Raw genomic sequence first — 19,560 nt, forward strand, 5'->3', positions numbered from 1 at the left:
GTCAAAGGCCTTGCTGAAGTCCAGAAAGACTACATCCACCGCGACACCTGCATCCATGGCCTTTGTGACCTGATCGTAGAAGGCAATCAGGTTGGTCTGACATGATCTCCCCCTAATAAATCCATTCTGATTGCCCCTGAGCATCATTTCTGATGCCGGCCCATCACAAATGTGCTCCTTGATGATCTTCTCAAAGAGTTTCCCCAGGATTGAGGTAAGACTGACGGGCCTATAGTTGCGACAGGGGAAATAGTTTCAGGGAACTAGGCATCCCCGAATGAAGGCGGAGTAAGCCACCTGAATGGAGGGATCTTAGAGGGGTCCCAATTGGAGGATTCTGGGGCCCTGTGACGATAAGAACAGTGGATGCCATCTGCGAGGGTTGGGCTGCGGTGTAGGGGAGGAACAGAGCTGAAGATAGCGCCCTCTGGCATTGAGGCAAGAAATGGGTAGGCTCCTGCCTAATTAACATCTTAATTAATTAATAACAAGGCATGACAGGAGAGAAGGCAAGCGGTTGGACCAGAAACAGGTGGGTGAGGCATTGCTAGATCGGCCCCGAGAAGAAACCCTGTTACAAATATGAAAAGCTGACAGGCTTACTAAAGGCTTTTGATACCTAGACCAGCAATTCTCAGTCAGGGTACTGTAAGATCCTTTTAAGGCTACTTTGGGGTGCCACAGTATTCTGGCATTGTTAGGTATACAAATACCTATGTATGATTCACAGGATAAACCCAGAGATTTTAAATAGGAATCCACAGAGTCTAAAACTTTCTGACTTGTTGTGGTGCTCTTTAGAGTTCTTTGCAACAGAAGAATCACCCCATTTTTACACAGTCAAAAAACAAATGAAATAAGTTTCAGAAATGAGGTGCTGCTAAATTTAGACAAGTTACAGGGGGTGCCCTCAGTCTAAAAAGGTAGAGAATCATCGACCTAGATCATAGGCTTTATCCTGAAAAGTGTCAGACTTAGATTTTTTCATCAATTTCAGAACACATAAGACATTCACTTCCCATCTGCATGAAATTCTCTCTCAAAAGTGAAAATCTCAGTTATATTTTCCCTGTTTTTAAGGAAAAAAATTATTGCAAGTTGGTATTCAAAGATCCTAAAATAGATTTAATAGAATACTTTGGACAGGCTGCTATCTTTAAGTCCAAAACACAGAAACAGAAGTTACAAGTCTAAATTGCAGGTAAATTCAGAATTTAATACTCCAATGCTTATAATCACCAATCGCAGAGAATAGTCTCGTAGCTCATTATGATGGAGGCAAAGATGGATGTTACTGTAGACTGAAATGTACATTTTAAGTGATGATTGGATTAAAGAACGTTTCGGCCATTTTGTTACCTGCACGATTCCAGTAAGGTAAGTCATAGGTACCTTCAGTTTTCTTCCTTCTGGAAGGCAGAAAAAAATGTTAAGCATATTTAGGTATACCAATTAAATACAAATCAAATTAATTCTGATAAACTGAATGCCAGTTTAACATTTTTCTTGGAAAGAAAAAATCCCAACAATTTATAACATTGACATGTTTAAGGCTTAAGTTTCAAGATATCAATTCCAATAAACTTCCTTCTCATTATGAAAACTTAACCTCCTGCCACAGAAATGAAAAAGTACAGGGAAAGTATTCTCAAAAGTGCTTTACAGGAAGTGTACACTAGTACTAGCTGACAAAATATTGAGTATTCAGAATGAAGAACACTTCATCTTCATATGAATGAAGATTATTTTGAACTGCGGGTTCTCGACCACCTGGGCGATAGCAATCATTGCCTACTGGAATTCACCATCCAGCGCAGGGTGTCAAGAGCCTGCAGAAAGGCAACAGTCCTAGACTTCAGGAAGGCGGATTTCAATGAGGTAAGGAGACTAGTCAGGGAGGCACTGAGGTCCCGGGAGGGGAGAGTTGAGAGTCCAGGAAGAGTGGTCATTCCTTAAGGAGGAGATGATCCTCCAAGCCCAAAGGGTGACAATCCCAACGTGGATCAAAGGGGGCAAGAGTGCTCAAAAGCCCCCATGGCTCACCAAAAGCATCCAGGAATGTCTCAAAGCTAAAAAGGAGGTGTATGCCCAATGGAAGGGAGGGGCCATCACCAAGGAGGATTATACCTCCACTGCTCAAGACTGTAGGGGGGCTGTTAGGAAGGCTAAGGCAGAGATGGAACTGGGACTAGTGACCTGGATCAAGGATGACAGAAAGTCCTTTTTTAAATACAGTAGGGGGTAAAAAGAGGGTACCAGGTAACATAGGGCCTCTGCAGGATACGCTAGGAAATCTGGTGGTCACACCAGACAACAAAGCTAACCTCTTTAACAATTTCTTTGCCTCCATCTTTTTGAGCAGGGGAGGCACTGCCAGGCCCAGGGTCAGTGAGGACCACGTCAGGGAACTTCTGGTGGGACTAGACGTGTACAAATCAGCAGGTCCTGATGATCTCCACCCCAGAGTGCTGAGGGAATTGGCAGAGGTCATTGCGGGACCCCTGGCACAGCTTTACGAGCACTCGTGGTGCTCTGGCGAGGTGCCAGAGGACTGGAAAAGGGCCAATGTGGTCCCCATTTTCAAAAAAGGGAGGAAGGAGGAGCCAGGAAACTACAGACCTGTTAGTTTTACCTTGGTCCTGGGGAAGCTCTTTGAGAAAATTATCCAGGAGCACATTTGCAAGGGACCAGCAGGGGAGATTATGCTTAGGGGTAACAAACATGGGTTCATTTGAGGCAGGTCCTATCAGACCAACCTGGTGGCCTTCTATGACCAGGTCACAAAAGCCTTGGACACAAGTGTCGCAGGGGACGTAGTCTTTCTGGACTTTAGGAAGGCCTTCGACACTGCCTCTCACCCCATTCTCATAAAAAAATTAGACAACTGTGGTGTTGATGCCTACACAGTCAGATGGATTGCAAATTGGCTGGCAGGCCACACCCAGAGAGTGATGGTAGATGGATCTTTTTCAACCTGGAGAGATGTGGGCAGTGGGGTCCCCCAGGGCTCAGTCCTTGGGCCCGCACTGTTCAACATCTTCATCAGCGACTTGGACAAGGCGGTGAAAGGCACCTTGTTCAAATTTGTGGATGACACTAAGATGTGGGGAGAAGTGGGCACGCTAGAGGAGAGGGACAGGTAACAACTAGATCTGGACAGGTTACAGGGGTGGGCAGGTGAGAACAGGATGGGATTCAATACTGACAAGTGCAAGGTGTTGCACCTAGGGAGGAAGAACCAGCAGCAGACCTACAGGCTGGGGAACTCCCTTCTAGTCAGCATAGAGGCAGAAAAGGATCTTGGTGTCATTATAGATTCCAAAACGAACATGGGCCACCAATGGTCAGGAAGGCTAACCGCACCTTGTCATGCATCCACAGATGTATCACAGGCAGGTCCAAGGAGGTGATCTTCCCCCTCTACGCGACACTGGTCAGGCTGCAGTTAGAGTGCTGTGTCTAGTTCTGGGCGCCACACTTCAGGAGGGATGTGGACAGCATTGAGAGGGTCCAGAGGAGGGCCACTCGCATGATCAGGGGACAGCAGGGCAGGCCCCATGAGCGGAGGCTACGGGACCTGAACCTGTTCAGCCTCCACAAGAGAAGGCTGAAAGGAGATCTGGTGGCCGTCTACAAACTGGCCAAGGGGGACCAGCAGGCTATGGGGGAGTCCCTGTTCCCCCGAGCACTACCAGGAGTAACAAGGAATAATGGCCATAAGTTGATGGAGAGTAGATTCAGGCTAGATATCAGGAGGCACTACTTCAGTCAGGGTGGCTAGGATCTGGAACCAACTTCCAAGGGAAGTGGTGCTCGCTTCTACCCTGGGGGTCTTCAAAAGGAGACTTGATAATCACCATGACGGGGTTGTTTGACCCCAGCATCCTTTCCTGCCCATGGCTGGGGGTCAGACTTGATGATGTGCTCAGGTCCCTTCCAACCCTACCAACTGTGAAACTATGAAACATTCATTTACCGGTTCCTCCAGTGCCATGCACACACCAAAATCAGAATCAGAGTAGTGAAGACCATCACCAACACTGGAACCAGAACAGCTGCCAATGCAACATCTGAAATGCATTAAGCAAAAGTGATGTAAAAGAGAGCAATTTATTATGTATCAAGTCACATTTTGCAAGTTCTTTGGGGAACGTGTAATTTTCTATCTGTATGGCACCCTGGGATTCTGTTGGCCTATGGGTTCTCCCACAGAGTAAATGTTAAATTGGTTGTATGTAGATATGTGGGGATGCTGCTCCAATACACTGTAATTACAGTGCATCAGAGCATACTTGATTAATCAAGTCTGATGGAGTGTGCTAATTAGCATGCTCCAGCATCATTTGTGTTTCATGTATTCAGTGTCCTCATGCTTCAAAATGGTGGCAGGAGAGCTTTAGTAAAAGCACACCTGCCACCATTTTGAAGCATGAGACGCTGAATACACGAGACACTGTGGGAGTTTTAACTAGAGCAGCTCTTGGAACCATGCTAATTAAAGCACCCCCAGCCCTGGAGCACATGGAAAGATGCCATTAGTGCCTAATCTAGCACTCAGAAATTCTTTCATCTATTCTTTCATGTACGCATGTGTGCATACACAAGTAGGAATTTTTCCCAAGTTGCCAAATATGAGTCAAACTTGAAAAAACAAACAAAAAACCCAGAATGAAATATGACTGAATATCAACCTAATAAAAACTGAACAGCACAGGAATATACATCTGCATAGGTCTGAACTTCCCACAATACAAGTCATACCTTTAAATGAGTTATGTTAAGCACTTGTTTTTGCATTATTTGGCATACGTCTACCCTCTATCAATATTTTAACTTATACTACTGCTGACTTTGATACTATTTTTTTTTTAATTAAATCAAAGTTGTTAGCCCAGGTTAAATTTTCTCGCCAAGTTTCAGGCTGACATGACTGCTTCATGGAAGAAATTAACGTTAAAAAGTTTCAAAAGATCACTGTCTGACACGTACAAATGGTCAAAATTCAGTAAGAGATTGATTACTTTTTGATGAACCCTGGGAGTTCAAATTTGAGATTTCTTGTAACAAGAACCAGTAGCACATAATTAAAAGAGTGCATCTAATTTCAGGATTCTACGTCTTGAAATTTATAACTGCAGAAGAAACTGAATTTGCATGCACTTACTTAATTGCTAAAGGTAAGTATACATGAGCATGGATTATATGCATCTCAAATACAGTAATAAATATCTAAAAGGAAGGAATGAGTTTGTAGAATGTTAGCGTTTAAATTGGAGAACAAATATTCACAATACCAAAAATGGAGAAAGTACATGCCAATTAATGCATTTTAAATAAACTATGTTAACATAAGTCATATGCTATTCGAGTTCTAAAACGCTGCTGCTGCAGCTGTTTGAATGCTGGTACCTTTGGTTACACTTGGAGTCACAGTGGTGTTTTTGATTTCAGGAATGAAAGTTGTTTTATCAGTCTGCAGGGAAAAGTCATTACTGGTCTGTGGTGGTGGCGGCGGTGGAGCCATTGTAAGTTTTGGGGACCGACCTTTGTAAAAAAAAGTTAAGAAGAAAAAGTGTACTCAGTCATAGCATTACTGTAAGTTTAACAAGCTCCCTTGGCATGAAAAGAAAGCATAGATAGTTTACTATGTGCCTCTTGTTCAATCGAAAAAAAAATGTGCCTACGATTAAACAAGCAAATTACTAGTCTTGCAAGTAACAATTGTGTTTATCTTTATCACAAGGTAGCTAAAACAGGTATTTTTTTCCTAGGTGGAAAAGTCTCAGGCCACTCTGCAGCTAAAATAATTTGTCAAATAGAAGTTTTAGATCTAAAAAGATTTTTTGCCCCTCTTCAAAATGACTGTTTTTAGAGAGAAACATTTAGAGATTTTCTTTCTGAAGAGTTGAGTGTTCACATGCCTTCACACACACACATTTCATCAGTGTTACACAGATGTCGTCTTTTACAGCAGAGGCATTTTATTTGTCTTACCTATAGTAAATTGACATCCTAGCAGTTCCACTTTCATTGCAATTTTCTGGTGCCACTTTAAGGGGTTAATTCTAACAAAGCGTGCAATAATGGGCGAGATGAAGTTATTACGAACTTCATGATAATATTCAGTGTTTCCTTGAAATACCTAGAAAAAGAGGAAAGAAGACATTTAAACTATTAGCTTCTACAATGTATGTTCTACCAATTCTACGCTAATCAGGACCTATTTAACTAAATAAGCTGTACAAAGTATTGTGTAATATATCATTTACTTCCCTGAAAAGTGCTGCTGACCAGGTTTCCAAAGAGAGAAAATTTCAGAGAAATATGAACAAAAACATGTTACTTCAAACGTAGAGAAATAGAAACTTTAATATGCTCAATATATTTCCACCACCCAGATCTCAAAATAAAAACTGCCAAGCATCTTAATGTTATTCTACTGACATCTTATATATAAGGCCTATTTAAAAATTCACTCCTAATAGTGCTGATAAATTATTCTGCATTTCACAGCTATCAGTCCTTTATTGCAAAAACTGGCAACTTTTGCTGCCACAGGTCTGAGTTTGGCCTCCTGCTGTGGGCTGCAATTCCTGTCTCTACTCCCCAGCACCCAAGTCACCTGTACTTGCCCTTTCTGCTGATGTCAGGTCACTGTGCAGAAAGAGCAAGCGCCACAGGCATGAAAAGGCAGTAGAAAGCACTCCAAAGGGGACGTGTGGTTCAGTACAGATATGTGCCTTCCAATCCCCCATGCTGCCCTACCTGGTTGGACCTTTGTGAGGTGGATCCAACTCCTTCATGTGCCCTATGCCCTGTTATACTGCCATCCTGCTCTTGTACCTACCTAGAGATAGCAGGCAATAGGAACAGAAAACCAAGTATACCTGTTGTTGCCTTTTTAGATTGTTTTAGGGCTGTGTGTCATGAGTGTCTGCAAGGCCTTTACTAGATAGACGCCTGCTGAAATACATAGTCATATTGCTCTCTAGTGGCTGCAGTATGCTAAGACAGCTAACCTTAAAGCTGAAAAGAATGAGATCACTATTCTGGGAGTTCAAATTTGAGAGAGACCTTCAACAACAAAACCTAAAAACAGGCATGTGGCTGTGCGTACATAAATGCACGATAGGGTTTTAATAGGCCACAAAGTCACTGTACAAAGGCAGTCAAACAAATGACAGTTGTTCCAGTTATTAGCCAACTGCCAATGACAAAGAGTTACCCAGAAAGACAACTATGTCCTTGAATGCATTATAGTCAATGTCTCAAAAAGCAGTCAATTGTATGATGCTGAAAATAGATCTCATCATAAATACTTGCGTTTGGGGAAAGGATTTACTCAACTCCAAGACAATCCTGAATTTAAAATGATCCTCCAATAATTAAATTCCACATATATAAAATTTTAAATGTGTTATTATTTATTATAAACAGACCTACTGACAAAAACCAGCAAGTCAAATTCAACAGAAGTCATCTACATTAGGTTCTGTCCTGAAAAACCTGGTGAGCCCTATTCCTTTCTTCGATCTTACAATTTAAAACTGGTCACTTTCACAGGCCATCTTACTGTTGCTCTCTTCACTGTTCTCATCTCCTCATCTTCCCACAAAACATCATCTTCAGGTCCATCCAAGGCCTCATATATACAGTACTTCTCAAATTTTTGCTTTTGCACTGGGTGTTACATGTCTTCTAAATGCCTCTAACACTAATATTCCTTGTTTCTTCAGCAGTGCCCCAGGTCTCCTGTTCCACACATCTAACCAGTCATTCATCAGTTCACTTGACATGCATCCTCATTTCTGGAGCCTAACCTCTACTCCTGGTGATAAGTTATCTTTTGGCAGATTTCTGTTTCAAAATCACGCAGGATGGCAATTTTCTCCCATACACCAATACTGCTAACAGCAATGTTATTTGCAACCCTTCATTTCCTGTACTTGTCAAAATTATGAATTTTGCACCTCTCATTGATTGTGACATTGCTCAGCACATTAAAATAGACTACAGTCTTGTCAGAATTACCTGCCTGGCCCAGTTGGTAATCATGTGCCTTGCACAATCCAATAATTCAACAAGCTTTTCACTGCAGCCTGGTGGTTACTTTTGTGCAAGTAATGTATTTCTTAAGCTGTTGCATCATTTGGAGAAACCACCCATTATTTGCTTTTAATTTTTTGCCGCAGAATGTTCAATTCTTGTTTCTAATGCTTGAGTCTAAGTTCTTCATGAGTAACTGACATTCCCTCATTTCTCTTTTCTTGAGCATACTTAAGAATTCACTTATCAATTTCAGAAAAGTGACCCCTTCTTAGACCACTGAAAGATTTCCAAGTGGATTTAGCATTCTTGGGGTTTACCTTTCAGTTGTCTCCATCAGTTAACATTTGCTCCAGAAACATGTACTTCCTTCCTGCCTCTCAATTATTTGTTTTTTTTTCAGCATAATTGGCTCATAGCTTGTGTTTTGTTTAGGTAAGACCAGCCAGGAGGCTTATCTGTGTTGTAGCCGGTCGGCTTATGGTTTTATGTTTCTTCGTTTTGGGTCATTGTTACCACCGGAGGACCAGGTGAGGCTGTAGGGGTGCGAGGAGGCCTCATTAGGAGCTCCCCAGTGGAGTGGAGGTTCCTGGGTGCCCTGTTCGGGCACAGAGCAGTGCCTGGGAGGCGCAGCTGTGTGGCGCGGTGTGTGGGGGTTGAGACCCCAGCCCGTGAGGGCGGTATTCTGCCCAGTAGGGTGAAGGACCCTGAGAAGGGTCAAGGGGCCAGGCACGGCTACGGGCCACCTGAGCCCCAGCGTGAGAAGTGCGTACTGGGACAGGCCCAGGGAGGCCGACAGGCCCGAGAAGCGCGGGACAGGCCCAGGGAGGCCGATGGGTGTGAGGCATAGGCCATAGAGTGACCGTGAATACGGGAATAGGGAGCCCAGGTAGGGCCGACGAGGTTCAAAAGCCCGGAGAAGGGCGGGCGCGTGGTTAGAAGCCCGGAGAGGGCACGTATAAGATTAGAGTGTCGGTAAGGACGAGGATACGGGAGAAGCCCTAGACAAGGGCGAATTGATTGGGAAGCCCCTGAAAGGGGCAAGGGCAAGTCTAAAGAGCCTGGAAGGGCACGGCGCGTATACCGGAGAGGCCCCGGAGAGGGCGCGTACATAGAGACACGAGAATGTCCGGAACACTGGCGAGGCTTGGGCGTGGTATTGGGGGCAGAAGGAGCCACGCGATGCCCTAGGGTGGGTGCACCAAGAGATATCCGTATAGGGCAAGAGCACCGGGTCCGAGAAGCCCAGGAAAGGCAGCCTCCCATTAATATTATATAAACAGCAAAGACGTGGCGGGCGAGACGAGGGTGCTAGAAGGGCAACTTGGCACGGTAGGGGCGCCAGGAGGGATCACGGCCACTCCTGGGCCCTGCCCCGTGACACCTTCATTCAGAGCAGTGGAGGCAAAAATCATCAGATGCTTATTGGCGGGGGGTGTGAGGAGGGAGGAAGGGTCAAAAGTATCTAAGACTCTATTTTCTTGGTATATTAGTACACAAACATCTCATATAAGGCTGTAGAATGGTGGGTTTGGACTTGGTCATTTCCACTGCATTGTTCACCACACACACACTCTCTCTGTCTCTCTCTCTCGGAAACCGTTATATAACTAAAGCAGTCTGTCACAAACTGGCCTCAAAAAGCATATTTAATTATGAGAGAGAAGCAAAATAGTCACATTTGGGGTAGGTTTCAGGTATGCTACTTAGCATTCCTCAGACAGTGCCAGTTAACCTAGTCTCATGTTAATTAGCTGTCTTCTGCTTCCAAGAGGAAACAGAGCATCCCAAGCTCAGCAGCATGCAGAGATGAATATTTAAGTGAGCCTATAGCCTCATCTTAAGAATAAGGAGTACTTACAAAGAAGCTTTTAAACCAACTATGGGTCTCATGTTCAAAATGTAGACCATCTGACAAATGGGATCTGACTTTTAATTAATTCAAGGACTAGCTGCATGACTTTAGGTGCAAAACTCACCATTTAGAGATAAGAACTCATCAGTTCATGGTATCAAGCACTTCAGTGCATTCGTAAGTATTCAATTACAACTGTATTGTATTATTTTGACATGGGGGGTCAGTTAAAAGAGATCTCAAATTGGTAACTGTCATGCTTTCAAATCACTGTATCCTTTTGACCAGTAATATTACCAAGCTCCAATTTAAATCTTTCTCTATTTAAAGGAAAGATAAATGACCACTTTAACACATATGAAGAGCAACATGAACAACTTTTTCAAACTATTGTAAAGTATTATTATTAGTACATAACCCTTCCCTGGTTTCCAATAACTTATCTAAATCTAGAGCAAGGATGGTACCATATCTTTACCTCAATGCTATTTTTAATAGAACCAAATCTTAGGGTAAGTATATGTGGTTTATTTTGAAATAGTTGAACACCATCATATTTAGCTTCCAATAGTGCATCTGTGCTACACAGAAGTCACTTCCCTGTCTCAAAGGGTGAAATTACCTGCTGGTCTACAGCCTTTCATATAAGCCAGTGGTTCTTAACCCTTTTCTAGACTCAAGGAACCAGTCATTAGACATGACACTCCTTGGATAAAATGCCAGTTCGTAGCTTTCCATCTATTTTTGGAATACAGAACACTATAACAGAGCAATTGTTCTGTTGCAAAGCACTCAAAGAGCACAACATGTCAGAATGATTTTGACATTATGGATTTGAAATCTTTGGATTTATCTTGTGAATCATATGTATGTTCTTGCACCCCTAAAAGTGTTAATACTGTTCTACTCTTACAAGGATCTTGATGCCATGTCACAATAACACTTGAGAAAAGAAAATTCAAACAGAACATTACCACTGGTTGCCAAATAGAACAACCCATGAAGAGAAACCATACCTACCCTATTGTTATTTTTGTTTGTGCTATGCTGCGCCCATTTCCATTGCTAGGAAAACACATTCCATTTGTACTCCATTTCCACCCGGTTCTTTCCCTTTCCACCTTCATACAGCAAATGAGGTACAACAGATTAAACGGGATGTGAGGGGTAAAACACAATTAATTTCAAATATTTCTCTCCCAGTCTTTCAAAATAAAAGCCACAGCTGCATGTGCATTTTCTTTCCCTTTGTTTCTCTTTGTTACCTCTCCTTTCCTTCTTTCTCTTTGTTACCAAGCTACTACTAGAAGTCACAATATTGCTCAGTTGTGACTGTTTATATTTATTTTTACAATATAAAGTGGAATAATTTTTGCAGGCATATGCCCAGTGCCCACCATTTAAGACTCTAGGGGAGAACAAGTACATGTGAAAGGTTACTGAAAATCACAGATCCCCTGAAGAGGATCTTGGAAAAGGAGGGAAAGGTTTTAAATTTGTAAAGGCATACCTATAGATTTTTTACACAAACTTATTTAAATACACTTTGTATCAGGGTTGGCACTTTTTGGCCAAGGCCATGTCTACAAAAGCATTTTGATATATTGATCCTCTGAAGATTTATTTGAACTACAAGGGAATGCAATGCTGTTTGTTGTGTGGACTTTAGGGATTTCCAAATGGTCACTAATACATAGAACAAATATGCTCATGTATTAATGTAAAAAAGGAAAAAAACCCTTTAGTTTTTTAGACAATAAAGCAATCCAACTGAACATTTTTGTCACCCAGCCTGATTTATAAGGCTAAATAGTGAACATTGTATATCACCAAGGCCAGAAGAGGGCAGCCAAAACTTAAATTAAGAAGATAATGTCTGGATTGTTTTTCTTTTGAATATCTAAGACTCAGTTTCTAGCTGGTTTCCTAGGGAGTTTCAGTAGCCAGGACCAGTGCCCTTCAGGAAGGCTACCTATGTGGAAAATTCTCTTCAATATTGTGATAAACAGGTAAAAAAGCACTCCTATCTTTTGCCTGACAGCAAAAGTCTTCTCATTACCTGGTAACTTTGAACTGCAATTTAAAAGTGCCAAAAAAGCCATCATCTCCATAACTGAATCCTGTCCAGGTTCTCATATCCTAATTTGAATCCATCCCCACTTCATCTTCATGCAAGGATCTTTTCCAGAACTTTCTGTGATGGGGTAAAGGCAAACACAAGGAAAGGAATAAATCTTTCAAGTGGGCATACATTCAAGCTCTTCAAATCTAGGATAGCTTTGATGCTTCCTTTTTGGGGAGGGGTATAATAAGGAACTGATCCCCAAGCATCTCTCTAGCCTCAGTATCAGTTAAAAAAATCACAAAGCGGGAAAAATCCTTTCAATCATTTGAGTATTTCTTATCAGAAAAGGGGAATACAAAAGTCAAAGAAGAATCAACTACAAGAGGCCTGAATTCCTTACCAACTATTTCTGTCACTCATCAATCTATGGAGTGGCATGTTCCTCCCACAAGGTTGGAATCATTGTATCTGCACCAAATGTAAGGTGGTGTCTATCTTGGAGGAAACTAATGAAAGGTGGGAAGCACAGGTATCCACACTGCATGCTATCAAGGAAAAGGAAGATTTCTTGACTAGCAGTTATGAGAATTTGACAATGAAGGGGCAAAAGGGAACCGAGAAGTGGCAGCATGTGACTGCTTCAAGATGGAGGGTCCTAGAATTCAAGAGGAATAGAACAAAGTTAGCAACTGCTTTCAAGCACTCTGTGGTACATCAGCTGAGAAAAAGGCAGAGGTGAGAACATCAGCAGGCAAGACTCAGCAGCCTAGAGAACAGGAAGTGCAGGGCCCCACAGATGTGGGCTCCAAGACAACTGCACCACGAAGTAAGAGGAGAGTAGTAGTGGTTGGTGACCTCCTTCTGCAGGGAACAAAAACACTGTTATGTCATCTGGATTTGGGGTCCTGGAAGGTGCGCTCTCTGCCTGGAGCCCAAATTCAGAAAGTCAAAGAAACTGCCAGAGCTCATTCATTCTTCAGACTAACTACCCTGTCATGTAGGCACCCATGATACTGAATGACAGTGAGCAGGTCAGAGGAGACTGAGTCTCTTCGCAGGAGAAGCAAGGAGCTTGGAGCATAAGTGGTGTGCTCATCCATTTTTCCCATGGAAGGCCAGGGTCCAGACAGAGACCAATGCATCCTGCAAGTGAACACGTAGCTGAGGTGGTGCTGTTGACATGAAAGCTTTGGCTTCTTTGACATTGTATGATGTTTTGGTGTAGAGGGCTGCTATCAAGAGATAGGATCCATCTACCTGGGACTGAAAAGAAAATCTTTGGCCATCATCTGGCAAACCTAGTAAGTAGAGTGTTAACTTAGGTTCCACAAGGGATGGTGAATGAAACCCTCCAGTGACAAAAACTATCCAGAGGGGAAAGGACCAGAAGAAGCAGCTCAACTCTGGGAAAAGGCAAGACAGTCACTGGACAGCAACAAGCTATGTAAAAGGGAAACAAGTAGGTCAAAATGCAAGGTACATCCAATATATGTGTACAAATGTGAGAAGTAGAGGAAATAAGATGAGCTAGAAGTCATAGTCTGCAAAAAGAATTACGATCTGACTGGTATTTCAGGGACCTGGTGGGACAGCTCTTATTACTGGACTATCAACATTGAGATTTCAGAAGGACAGGGTTGGGAGAAAAGGTGGCGTTGTCAACTTGCATGTCAAAAACACACACACTTGTTCCCTAGTTCAGAAGGAAGAAATAGCAGATCAGAACACATTTAGGTGAAGATAAAAGGTGAAAGATACAACTGATATAATGGTGGGGATTTATTATATGCCTCCAAGTGAGGAAGAGGAGGTGCATGAAGCACTCTTCAAAGAGGTGACAAAATGATCCAGAAGTTATGAGATGGTACTGATGAAAGACTTCAGTTTTCCAGAGATCTGCTGGAAGAACTATACAGGCAAACAAAATGCTGAGCCAGTCCCTAATGTGTGTGGAAGACAACTTTCTGTTCCAGAAGGGCTAAGAATACAACTAGGGGATCATCTATCTTGGATCTTGTCCCGACCAATAGGGAAGGATTGGTGGAAGATATGAAGATGATAGGAAACGTGGGAGGAAGCAATCATAATATGACAGAATTCAAGATCCTGAGATGGGAAAAGTGTACGGTCAGCAAAACGAAAACACCGCATTTCAAAAGGCAGATTTCAACCGATTCAAGGAGAGATAGTAGGCATGGTGCCACGGGAAGACAGACTGAAGGATAAAGTCTGGAAGTTACTAAAAGGCACAATATTAGAAGCCCTACAAGGAACTGTTCCAATACAATGAAAACACAAAAGAGCATTTGGAGACCTGTGTTTCTAGGATGCCTCAAATGCAAAAGGAAAGCACAGAGGCAGTGGAAAGATGAGCCAGCCACCAAGGAAGCAAAGCAGGAAACAGCAAGAACCTGCAGGGACAAAATCAGGAAGGCAAAGGTAAAAAATTGACCTGCCCCTGGTGAGGGAAAATAAGGACAACACAAAGAGGTTCTGTAAGTGTGCTGGCCAGAAAAGAAAGACCAAGAAAGCTGTGGCTCCACTGTTATATAGCCAGAATGAACTCTGAGTAGATGATGCAAAGAAGATGGGGCAACTCAGCAGCTACCTTGCCTTAGTATTCATAAAAAAATTAAGCTTCAACCAAATACCTAATAAGGATTATTTGGATACGGAAGGTGACATGCTGAGGGATGAGACCAACAAAAGAACCAGTCAGAGAGCTTTTGATGGCTCTGAATTAATTCAAGGCAGCAGGGACTGATGAAATGCATCCCAGGGTACTGAAGGGACTGGTTACCTCAAAGCCCTTGGCAATAATATTTATGAAGTTGTAGGAGACAGGTGAGGTATGAGAGGACTAGAAAAAAGCCAAGATAATGCCCCTCTTTAAAAAAGGCAAAAAAGGGGGGACATGGAAAACGAGAGACTGCTTAGTCTCACCTTAATACCCAGGAGCATATCATAAGGAAATCCATTTGCAAGTATCTGAAGGATGAAAGGCTGATCAAAAGCAACCAGCATGGATTTACAAAGAATAAAACATGCCAAACACACTTGATCTCCTTTGACAGAGTAACTAATTGTATGGATAAAGGAAATGCTGTGGGTATAATGTCTCTGGGCTTCAGCAAGGTTTTTGACAAGATCCCTTGGCAATGACAAAGAAATGGGGGAAACATAGGCCTGACAAATAAGGTGGACAGACAACTGGCTCAATAAATGGATCCATGTGAGAGTGACAAATTTTCAGGTAGAATCCCACAGGGGTCTGTCCTGTCCAGTGTTGTTCACTGTGTTTATTAAAAACTGAGAAGGATTGTGAAAATACTGGAAGGCAAAAGCACAATTCAGAAAGATCCTGACAGATTGGAAAACTGGGCTGGAGCTAACAGAATTAAAATCAAAGCGGGCACATGCAAGGTACCTTGGGGAAAATATTCAAAAACACAAATACAAAATGGGCAATATCTGGCTTGATGGCAGCACTATGCAGAAGGATCTGGGTGTCTTGGTAGATCACAAATCTGCAGGGTGATATAGCTACACTAAAGCTGAATGTAGTTTTGGGATGCATCAACAGAATCATTAGGTGCAAGACATGGGAGCTATATTGACTCTTTACTCAGCACTTGGTTATGCCACATCTGAAGTAGTGTGCACAGTTTTGGACTCCACATTTTAAAACGACTCTGAGAAAGGGTCCAGAAGCAGGCAACAAAATGATCAAAGGTTTGGAAGGTAAGTTGTATGAGGAGAAGTTGAAGGAAATAGGTATGTTCAGCTTGCAGAAAAGGCACTTAAGAAAGGACATAGCAATCTTCAAAAATCTGAAGGGCTGCAATAAAAATGAAGAATGCTTTTTCTCTCTGGCAGGGGGACCCCCAGATGCCAGGACTACAGGGCCAAGGCTTACCTCTGGCTCACTTTTCTTCTGGAGCCTGGAAACTGCTTGCCACTTTCCTGCCACCCTGTTTCCCTCCCATACGACCCAGCATGGCTGGGGACAGAAGAGCTGTGTGGGGATCTCCTAGTAGCTGCTTGCCCTGCGCTGCCCCAGTGACGTGCCTCCTGCACCCGGGGCTGCACTGAGGAAAGCAGCAGGCCAGGAGGCGCGTCTCCAGGGCAGTGGCGGGGCAGGGGATGAGGAGATCCTCATGCAGCCCCACTGTTCCCAGCCACACTGGGTCATGCCTGTGTGGCTGCAGAGGCCCCGCAGGAGAGAAGCAGGGCAGGAGCTCAAGCCCGCAGCCTGTCTTAGCACAGAACTGGGGGGTACAGGTCCCCCTTACCCCCCAGGAGTGTGCGCAGCCCCCAGGAGCTGGCCGTGCCCCTGCCCGAGCCCAAGACCGCAACAAGCAGCAGTGGGGGAGCCGGCTCTGTGCTCCTTCTGCTGCAGCTGCCTTCTGTTGGGGGCAGGGAGTGGCGGACCTGGGTCCCTGGCCCCATAGCTCTGGCAGCTGGGGGCCCCCTCCAGCAGGGCTGGGGGCCAGGGGCTGTGGGTGGCCACCAGTAGGGCTGGGGGGCTGTTGTGGGTGGAGTGAAGGGCACCAGCAGGGGTGGGGGCATAGTGGGGGGAAAGAGGGGCACCAGCAGGGCTGGGGAGGGCTGGGAGGGTCTTTAATTTTAATAATGGACTTCGGGGGTTTTATCAGAGAATCTGTGATTTTTTTTTTTTTTTTATCAGGGAAAACCAGGATCCTTGCTGATGAGTCATTAGGCCACCAGCTGTTTTCCTCTTTAACCTCATAGGCTATGGGTACTAGTCCCGCTCACCCTTCCCCCTCACTCCTCCCACCTGCCTGCCCTGCCACCTTCTGGTTTGTGCTGGGGCACTGGGTGGCTTCCCTCCCCACCCCGTCCCTGCCAGACTGTGGTGATCACTGGGCTTATCAGTTAAATTATTAATAGTTTAACCTTTCACATCTCTACCTTCCAGCTCTACTTTTATATGATTTTGTCACTGGATGAAGCTGAAGGGGCATAGCCTCACAGGAATCCCAGCTTTACATATGGGTACAGGAAAGAAAAAAAGTATTTTTGGTATTATTGGATCTGGGAAAAATGCTTCCAGGACGTTTCACTTCAGATTTGTTCAAAGCACTTTCCATTGAGTTACAACATCACCTCACTGCAATGTAGATGAGGAGGATGTTTAGCAGTTACTCTCTAACTTCTAATTATAATAAATATGTTAACATTTTCTTATCCCAGCCTGACATTTAGGGCTACTTTGCTTATATCTCCAAAATATTCAGGGTCAAACAGCTCAGAGAGGCCATTAAGACTTCAGATAACTACATTGCATGCCATGACCTCAAAGTGCCTTCTTATTATTTACCTACTTTAATGACAAAATCACAAAGTAAAAGCAAGACACAAATCTGATACTAGAGGTGACGCTAGAGAGATCTTAAGTAAACATTGATTCCAAATTCTTCAGGCCACTAATTCTAAGAGGAAATCCATCTAGGCTAGCAGCATTCCAGCTTCTGGTCCCAAGGGCTGGATCTGCAAGCACGGTCAGCCCACAGGCAAAAAGTAAGTGCTCTCATAGCCACGGAAATAAGAATCATAGAAAATTAGGGTTGGAAGGGATCTCAAGAGGTCATCTAGTAAAACCCCCCTGCTCAAAGCAGGACCAGCTCCAATTAGATAATTCCAGCCAGGGCTTTCTCAAGCCAGGCCTAAAAAACCTTCAAGGATACAGATTCTACCACCTTTCTTGGTAACCTGTTCCAGTGCTTCACTGCCCACCCAGTGAGAAAGTTTTGCCTAATATCTAACTAAAACTTCCCTTGCTGCAACTGCTCCTTGTTCTGTCATCTGTCACCTCTGAGAATGGTCCAGCTCCATCCTCTTTGGAACCACCTTCAGGTAGCTGAAGGCTGCTATTAAATCTCTCGCAGTCGAGGATGATTCTCTTTCATGATGGTCTTATCTGTGTGTCCAAAGATGGCTGGGGTGTCCTATCTGGGATCAACAGACTCTACTGCAGCTTGGACATATGCAGGTGGTGCTGGATTCTTGATTTGGTCCATGACATACTTTTTCTGCCTCTCCTGCTTTTCCATCTCCTGTTGTTGTTGTGAGGTTTCAAAGTACTGAGAACCCTGCAGCAGATTCTTGGCTGAGTTGGGAGAATAAGACTTGTACATTGTTCATGTCTCAGTTCCGTACAGCAAGGTGGGGATCATGACTGCTTGATAAACCATGACCTTGGTTTCAGATCTGCTGTCACGATCTTTGAGTACTTGTTCTTGCAGGCATCCAAAGGCTGCACTTGCACAACTGAGACTATGTTGGATTTCTTTGTCATGTCAGCCTTCTGTGAGAGATGGTTTCCAAGGTACAGGAAATGCTCAGTGTTCTCCAGAGTCTCACCATGGATATGGATTACCAGAGCTGGGGACTGTTCATTAGGAGCTTGCTGGTGGAGGACCTTAGTCTTCTGAATGTTAAGTGTCAGTCCCATTCTCTTGTATGCCTCGGTAAAGATGTTGATGATTGCCTGAAGGTCTGCTTCCAAGTGAGTACACACTACAGCATCATCAGCATACTGGAGCTCAATGATTGAGGTCGGGGTGGTCTTCGTTTTGGCTCAGAGTCAGCTGGGGTTAAACAGCTTACCGTCCATTCAGTAGTTTAGCTCCACTCCAGCTAGAAGCTTGTTGGTGGTCAGATGCAGCAAGGAATATTGAGAAGAGAGTTGGAGAGATGATGCAGCCTCAAAGGGATTGGTGTTAAATCCATTACTGAGAACCACCACTTGCATACTATCATGGAGCACGCAGAAAATGGTGACACATCATAGATATCCACATTCAGTGGGCACCCATACTTCAGAAGGACTTTTGGGCTGACAGAGTCTAAAGCTTTTGTGAGGTCAAAGAAGACCATATAGAGAGGCTTGCGTTGTTCCTGAGATACAAGTTTTAGCTATGTTGGTCTACAGGCAAAAATACTCAGAACTCTTGGCAGAGGTTATATCTATTATTAGACCATCTAAATAGTTGCAAAAAGTGTCTTCATTTTCAAACTTTCAGGCTCACACGCCCTTGCTCTGGCAAAGAGGAATGCACAGATTGTAACATTTCTCCCAGGTAGAAATGAAACTTCATATACTGTATATACATTTCTACCTGGGAGAAATGTTACAATCTGTGCATTCCTCTTTGCTAGAGGAAGGGCGGGTGAGCTCAAAAGCTTGAAAATAAAGACTTTTTTTCCCAATGATTTAGTTGGTCTAATAAAAGATATAACCGCTGCCAAGAATTCGGAGTATTTTTACATTGTTTCTGGCATTTCTCCTGCAGCTGGTGAGTTGTGAAGATCATATCAGCTGTGCCTCTTGATGCCCTAAACCCACACTGAGATTCCAGGAGGAGCTCTTCAATAAGTCGGGACAGGGAGGTCCAGGTGAGGGAGATCCCCTGCCCTCCATTAATGCTGACCTTGTGAAGGAACACCTTGAGAAGCTGGATACCTTCAAGTCAGCCGGTCCTGACAATCTACATCCCAGGGTACTCAAGGAGCTGGCTAGCATTATAGCCCAGCCTCTGACACGGATCTCTGAAGACTCCTGGCGCTCTGG

General features: G+C 43.7%; 1 protein-coding gene across 1 annotated transcript in view; it reads right to left on the reverse strand.

Moving 5' to 3' along the window:
• The window catches only part of DCBLD2 (discoidin, CUB and LCCL domain containing 2), a 140,800-nt gene that overhangs the window by 19,719 nt on the left and 101,521 nt on the right, over positions 1–19,560 (reverse strand). Inside the window, exons 10-13 of the mRNA XM_019526662.1 lie at positions 5,995–6,142; positions 5,410–5,544; positions 3,977–4,070; positions 1,360–1,409 (exon numbers count right to left, since the gene is read on the reverse strand). Coding sequence (XP_019382207.1) covers positions 1,360–1,409; positions 3,977–4,070; positions 5,410–5,544; positions 5,995–6,142 — 427 coding nt within the window. The remainder of the gene's footprint in view (positions 1–1,359; positions 1,410–3,976; positions 4,071–5,409; positions 5,545–5,994; positions 6,143–19,560) is intronic.

Source organism: Gavialis gangeticus, unplaced genomic scaffold, assembly GCF_001723915.1.
Source record: "Gavialis gangeticus isolate Ggan-Ray unplaced genomic scaffold, GavGan_comp1, whole genome shotgun sequence".
Taxonomy (NCBI): domain Eukaryota; kingdom Metazoa; phylum Chordata; order Crocodylia; family Gavialidae; genus Gavialis; species Gavialis gangeticus.